This window comes from Drosophila busckii, chromosome X, assembly GCF_011750605.1.
Source record: "Drosophila busckii strain San Diego stock center, stock number 13000-0081.31 chromosome X, ASM1175060v1, whole genome shotgun sequence".
NCBI lineage: Eukaryota > Metazoa > Arthropoda > Insecta > Diptera > Drosophilidae > Drosophila > Drosophila busckii.
In genome coordinates this window covers 7,490,952-7,498,673 of record NC_046608.1, presented here as the reverse complement: position 1 = coordinate 7,498,673, position 7,722 = coordinate 7,490,952, and the positions used below count along the sequence as shown (strand labels likewise).

The window sequence follows — 7,722 nt, the reverse complement described above, 5'->3', positions numbered from 1 at the left end:
CTTTCTATATAAACAAAACCAGCACTAAATTGTTATTAACTGATTTTTACGTGAGTGTTTTTTTTTTTTTGAGACATTAAATCATTTTTAGTCCGATGTTCTCAGCGTTAAAATTGCAAGTCAAATAGATAAAGCCTAGATAATGAGGATGTGCAAACAAAATATCGAGCAATTGTTTATAAATATTGTTTACGAATGCCATTCATCAATTGTAATTGCTTAAGGCATATTAATAGATATTACAGTTAAGTGAAAGCCCCAGACACGTTCAGAGTTATAAATTTCTAAAGCAAACAAATAAATCAGTTAGGATTTGTGAATTAAAATTAAGCAGCAAATAAATATATGTCAAAGCTTTGAATATATTTATTGCATAGCAAAAAAAAATATATATATTTATATATATATATAGTAAAGTTCCAACTACAAAATAATAAACAAATAAACTTATATATTTATATTTTTATGTTAAAAACAAATATGCAAATCAGAGTAAAATGTAAGTAAAAAAATATATAAACATATTTAAATATTCTTATTGCCTTTTAAAGCTTAAAATACATTTTTTAAGCTGAACAAATATATTCAAAATTAAATGAATATAAATATTACATTAAATTTACAAAATTCGTTCTGGCGCTAAAATATTTTTTAATTCATAAAAAAAATCAATCAATAAGCTTGAAATCAATTTTTGAGCATACAACATTTAAAATATAATTTTTGGCTCAAGAAATGTAAAATTATTAACCAAAGTAGTAACTAGTTGCTGTTGTTATTTGTTTGTCTGAACAAATTGCTGCTTGTAAAACTATTTGTGGATTTATAACTTCCGAGTTCCGATTTCTGACATCCGATTCCCGATATTTGCTTACGAAAAACCCGCCGTATAATTGAATAATAAACGTGCCAAAGTGCCAAGTTCTATTAGCTAATAAAACGTTTGAAGATTAGGTATTTCCGTAATTACGAAATTTTGAAGTGAAAGCAATCGAATGTCTCGAACGATAAGCGATCGACTCAAAAGTCCAGCAGCTTAACCAAATATTTGTTGGCCAACTAAAATGATTGAGCCAGCAATTTCATGAGATCTTGCAATGTGCAATAAACACAGTGAAAAGTACAAGTGTTTATGCAAAATATAAATAAATAACAACAACAACAAATGCATGGCCAAGAGCACGTGCGCCCGCTCGTTCGTTTTGACGCTCTGAGCGGCAAAACAAGCAGCAACAGTTGGTTGGTTGATTGTTGTTGTTGCTGCTCTTATCGAAGTCGCTGACCTACGACAACAATACACAAGCGTTTAACATTTATTTTTATGTATGCGTGTGTGTGTGTGTCTGTGTGTGTTTCGTCGCTAGCCGGGCCCGGCGCAACAGCACCGGCTTTTGAATGAATTTGTATTTTATATGAATTATTCATACGACGCGTTAGCCCGCGGCAAAGCAACGTCGATGACGTCTACTGAGGGCAACTTGTCGCGCTCTCTCTCTCTCTCTCTCAGCCAGACACACACACACAGACGCGTAGTTAGTTAGTGCGCTTAACCAATAGAGCCACAAAATCAAATGGCGAACAAAAATGCCAAACGAAAAAACCCAAAATGCTTAAGCGTATTACTCATACGAGATTTCTTGTGAAATTCAAGCGTAGCGAGACTGAAACTGATGACAAAGCGTACGAAACGCTATTTAAACAATTTCTAAAAAAAATTCAGCTCAATTGAATTGTTGGTGAGAGCAACACTTGCGGCTCAATTGTGGCTGCGGCATATCGGAGACGCTCACTCAATTGAGTGCGAGAGAGAGATAGAGAGAGGGAGAGCGCGTGCGGCTGCTGCGACTTGTGGAGTGCGAATTGCGAGTGCGCGACTGGAACTTGGTCTGGACAGTTGTTAAGCAGCAGTCAACGAGCGCGCACGTTGCGTTTAGTTTAGTTAGTTAAAATAACTTTAGTGCATATACTAGCTAGAAATATAACTGAGCTGAGCTCATGTCAGACGGTAGGGCAAAAGATTGCAGCAATACAACAACAATAACAACAACAATACAACAACAATACAGTGCAACAATAACGATACAACAACACCAATACGATTACAACAACAACAGTAATACAAAAATAGTACAACAACAGCAATACAACAACAAGAGTACACCAACAATACAGAAACAATACAACAACACCAATGCAATTACAACAATACAACTACAACAACAATAATACAAGAAGAATACCACAACTTCAATACAAAAACAATAATACAACAACAATACAACAACAACACAAATACAACAACAACAATACAAAAACACAAATAGAACAACAACACCAACACAACAACAACAACAATACAACAACAACAATAAAACAACAACTCCAATACACTGACAACAATACAACAACAACACCAATACACTGACAACAATACAACAACAACACCAATATACTTACAACAATACAAAAACACAAATTGAACAACAACACCAACACAACAACAACACCAATACAACAACAACAATAAAACAACAACACCAATACACTGACAACAATACAACAACAACACCAATACAATAACAACAATACAACAACAACACCAATACAATTACAACAATGCAACAACAATACTAATTTATATAAACTTTCTTCTACTTGCAGCAAAGCATTTCCAAAGCGAAGCGCCCACAAGCCACAGCCAAAGCAGCAGCAGCAGCAGCAGCCGCAGCAGCAGACAAAGTCAACAACAAAGTTGCAGTTGCAGCAGCAGAAGCAGCTCACACATTTACACGCTAGCAATTGTCTTGGTTCTGCTGCTGCCAACGCTAACACAAGCGCGTCATTTGCATCATCAGCAGAGCTATGAGCGCGACGATAGCGACAGCGATAATCAGCCCGCAGTTTGGCCCTCGCGGGTTAATCCGTTTCATGGACTTGCCAACAGCGATGCCAGTGCCAGCAGCAGCAGCAGCAGCAGCAGTGGCAGTGGCAGTGGCAGCATGGAAAGCAGCGAGCTTAGCTATGAGGAAATCACACAGGCCGCACTGCGTGCTGCACGGCGTGAGGTGCGCCGTCAGTTGATCCGACGCACACGTAGCCACAATTGGAAATATTTCTCAGCTGAGCTGACAGCAGCAACGCCGCCCGAATGGGAGAATCCATGCGGCGGCACCTATTTGCCCACCGAGGGACAATCGATGGACGATAGCTCAGCCCAAGGACGCGTAATCAAACGCAAGGTAAGTTAGCAAATCAAGTGCAGCTTGAAATGGCAGCTAATTTTTTTTGTTTTCAATTTGCAGTATCTCAGACAGCTGCGTGATATTATTTATACGGAATATCAGGAGACCACATCGATTGCCAAACGGGACTATGGCGACTTTGGGCACTGGCAACGCGAGTACACGTTCCTGCCAAACATGACGCTGCACTCGAGTCGAGCGGTAAGTGTTGCAACCAGCTCCGCCCTGGGGCGCGCTCCACATCCACATGCCACATGCCCAAAAACAAGTTTGTCAACTTTGTTCTCTCTCTCTCTTTCTCGCTCTCGTTCGCCTGTTCAGCAGATCAAACTGAAGACCTGGTATCGTCATATGCAAACCTTTGTGGGCAGCTTTGCCTATTTGGGGCGCGCCCATTACACTTATCGCAAGCAGCAGCAGCTGAGCCTGGGCGAGACCGCCCATGAGCTGCACACGCTGCTGGACAGCGCCAAGCGTTTGCTTTGTGAAATCGAAACGGCCATCAATTCCAGCTATCCGAATAGCAATGGCGCCAAACTGAGTCATGTCAGTCGCGAGGAGATGCTGGAGCGCCTGAAGTTTCGCACGCCCGCCGATGGCAGCAAGGAGACGGATGAGAGCGATTTGAAGTTCAGCAAGCAGCTTTACTTTCAATATGTTTACAATATGTGGCGCAAGCTTAGCATAACGCTGCGCAATCAGCATCGCAGCAGCAAGGAGCGCAAGCAGCATGCCAGCCACGCCTCCACTAGCTCCAAAGTGGGCGCTGGCAGCGCCAGTTCGGGCAGTTCAATGCAGGCGTTAAGTCAGGAAAGTCGTGAACTCTTTGCGCGTCGCTGCGTTGATTGTTAAAGCAAACACACACACACACGCGCACGCACACGCACACAAGCGCACAAAAGTCGAATGCTTGCCAGTATTAGTCTCTTAAGACCTTCAACCCTGCCTCCCTCCCACCCACTACAGCACAAAAGCGTTAGAATTTGTATTGCATAGATTCCAACTTAGAGTTTGTAGCAACTATCTATCTCTTTCACACACACACACGCACACACACATTCTATTATTTATTGAATTTAATAATTTATTAGTATTTTTTTTTTGTAGTAATTTATTTATTTATTGCCGCTAGTATTATATTTTAATCATTCCTCACGTATTTTTAAGCAGCCAACATTCCAACTAAATGCCACATTGCTATTTACACTTATTTATTTATTTATAATCACACACACACACACACATACATACATATATACATACATACATATATACATACATACATACTGCATACACATACAGAATGTAAGAACAGAAGAAACAAAAGAAATATGCTTAAATACACTGTGATTTATTTTAAGTAATTTTTTTTGTATAGATTTTAGTGCTGATGCAAAAATTTATAAAATAAACACACATACATACAAATCAATTGTATTACACACACACACACACACACACACACACTTATGTATTTGTTGTCGTCTGTGTATTTTTAAATATTTATGCCAATGTTATTCTTTAATTTAAATTCAATTATTTAATTAAAAGACAAACTTGTATTAGCTGTAATTTATTATTTAAGAAAATATTTGCATAAGCAAAACAATCTCAACAATTACCAAAATAAAAATTGAGAAAAAGACAAGACATATTATTTGCATTATTTATTTTTATTTACGCGAAATAGAAAGAGAAAAACAAATAGAGTTGCTAATATTTATATATTTTTTGTATAATAAATTAATATATTAAAACACTGACAAATAGCAACAATTAGTTATGCCTGAATTTTTTTTGTATAAATATATTTAAGCATATAGAGTTTTTTTTTTATATTTTTACACAGCATACTTATAAATAAATTAAACTATCAACAATAAGATTTTTGGAAACACTGCCAAACGAATTTTTTTTATTTTGAGAACAAGCAACAACGAATAGGTTTTCAAATAGAACTGTCTGTATTTTATGGCTATATACTTAAGCATATTTTAGTGTAATCAACCAATAAATCATACTATATACTATAGTATTTAACTGCCGATTTTAATAAAGATTTTGGCTGCCAAAAGTTCAGCAATGAAGTCAGCTTAGAAATTTTGTATTGCGCCAACTAACTAAATATACAAAATTATATATTATTTAGTGTATATGCGTATTTTAAATTTATATAAATGAAAACAAAATATTAAAAGTATTTTTTACAAGCAAGCATGTATGTTTACTAAATAAATTTAACAATTTAGCTGGAAACATGTAACAAACATAAATATATTGCATATACCTAAATATTGTTGCTGTTTATATTGTATAAATCAAAGCAAAAGGAAATGCAAATGCAAAGTGTTTCTTAGTAAATTTAACAATGCAGCTTGCAGTTTATTGATTTACTTTTGACTGGCCAAAATTGAAGTTCAGTAACTGAAATTGAACAATGCAGCTTGCAGTTTATTGATTTTTAGCTGCATTGCAATGGCATCAAATTGCAGCCTGTGCCTATCTCAATGAGCTGTTAAATTGCTTCCGTTGACTTATTTACTTCCGTTAATGCATTCCGCTCTCAATTGCTGCTTAACAGCAATGAGCACGCGTCTGATTAGCGTAATGGGCTCATCCGCATCCACTCCAAACGCCAATCAGATTATAGGGCCAGCGACCAATAACCACTTCAACTTCAATGGCGATGGCACTAATAAAAAAATTATCAAAGTGTCGCACTTGTCCGCTATTGAGAGCAAAAATTGCAAACAGATGACGTGTGTGTTTGCTGGGATTTTTGTAAACCGCAATAGTTATTCATGCTGCAAATATGTGTAAATTATTAAAACTTCGCAAACAATCGTCCAATCGTTGAGTGCATAGCCCACTCCAGCCTCAAGTGTTTGGCATGGGGTAGCAGGCAGCAGTTTTGTGCAGACTCTACTGCACGTCGAAAATAATAGTTACGTAATCTATAATCATTCGAACTTTTGCCAGCGTCCGCGCACTAGCGACCAAAAGAGCTTGCAGCTAAAGCTAAACGCACTTTAACGCAATTGGCCTGGGCATTTGCTTTCCCGCTCTGGCGCATGCAGCTGCAGATTTCCCCTGCCAAATTTTTGCATATAGTATAAAGTGTGTCAATAAATCTGGGCCCAGAACATTGCACATACGTCACGTTGGCTGCACAAAAAAGCTTTTGTTGCTAGGCTGCTTAATTGCTTATAGCAAAAAGGGGTAAAAATTCATTGCATACGCGCATGCGCGCGTGGTTGTTGTCTTCGCTATGCGCTTTTCTGTTAAAACGTACCGTTTATAGCTAAAATAAGCACACACACACACGTACCTAACATAAACTGTTAAACAAAATTGCCCACTGTTAACTGTTAGCTGCGAAAATTTTTATATATGTATCAATTGCCAAGTGAAAAATTCAAGAAAATGCGCGTTAAACATTAAAATTCGTTATAATTTTTCCATAAAACTTAATTTCTATTACATTCGGCTGCTTAGCCAAACATTTTGTCAACATTTTTTTTTTTTTTAGTTTTTTTGCTTAAAAAATTTGTATTTTAGCAACAAATTAATACTTAGTTTATTGCTAAAACACAACACTTTTCAATTTTTAAATAAATCAACGACTCGTTTAGTGCCGCAAAGTTGCTCAAAAACAAACAAATTGCTTAATTAATGTGCTGTGCATTGTTTAAATATAATAAAAAGCAACAAATCTGCGCAAATTAGCGCATTTTAACTATTTAGCAGCGCTAAAGCTTGTGCGCAACTTTATAATTTTCATGTGCTGCTATTTTGTAGTTAGGCTTCAGTAAAGTTTCTTTTAAATAAATTGTTTGTTAAATTAATGTATTGTGCGTCTTTTAAAAAAAAATTTCATGCAATTTGTTGCATTCGTTTAGAAGTTACAGTCCAATTCCTTATGTTACTTTTACAGCAGCGCAAGTTCAACTGTCGCAGTTGCAGTTGCATATTTTATGTTAAAAATAAATAAACTAAGCTAAACAAAAAACAAGCTCATAGTCTATTAAAATAATATTTTCAGTTAATTGCTTAGTGTGTTTATATATGTGAAAATATTAGTCTTAGCCAGATTTAAAATATTTTCAGTCAACTCTTTTCTTTATGTTGCTCATTTTTGTTTAACAAAAGCAAGCAAATTCACATGCTTAATAATATAATAAACAAGCCGCATAAATAATTGTTCAGCTGTCAGCTTAAGCGACTCTTATTTGTTTATAGCAAGATTTGATTTTTAGCTAAAGTGTAATTCTTATTTTTTTTTTTTAAGCAGCTTTTTATTTTGGCAGTTAATTGCGTAACTTTAGTTGAATATTAACAGCCACATTCTTTGTTTTCTTTCTATTGATGCAATGTTTATTTTTGAGCAAAACACAAATTTTAATATGGCATTGTCTACTTTTCTACCTTTAGAATTTCTAGTGCCGCCAAAGAAAGATTTTGGCGCTGTTGCTTAATTAAA

At 36.1% G+C, this 7,722-nt stretch overlaps 1 protein-coding gene across 1 annotated transcript; it reads left to right on the top strand.

The window, feature by feature from the left end:
• The first annotated feature begins 2,999 nt into the window (after nt 1–2,999).
• On the top strand, nt 3,000–4,094 carry LOC108605358. Its single transcript, XM_017995026.1, has 3 exons — nt 3,000–3,239; nt 3,303–3,440; nt 3,567–4,094. The coding sequence occupies exons 1-3, from the start codon at nt 3,000–3,002 to the stop codon at nt 4,092–4,094; spliced, it is 906 nt and encodes a 301-aa protein (XP_017850515.1).
• The last annotated feature ends 3,628 nt before the right edge of the window (nt 4,095–7,722 follow it).

Excerpts from the sequence above, each read along its gene's own strand:
- LOC108605358 (XM_017995026.1), top strand. The coding sequence starts at position 3,000 with ATGGAAAGCAGCGAGCTTAGCTATGAGGAAATCACACAGGCCGCACTG. Across the intron at positions 3,240-3,302 it reads GACGCGTAATCAAACGCAAG|TATCTCAGACAGCTGCGTGA; the intron begins GTAAGTTAGCAA and ends TTCAATTTGCAG. Across the intron at positions 3,441-3,566 it reads TGACGCTGCACTCGAGTCGA|ATCAAACTGAAGACCTGGTA; the intron begins GCGGTAAGTGTT and ends CCTGTTCAGCAG.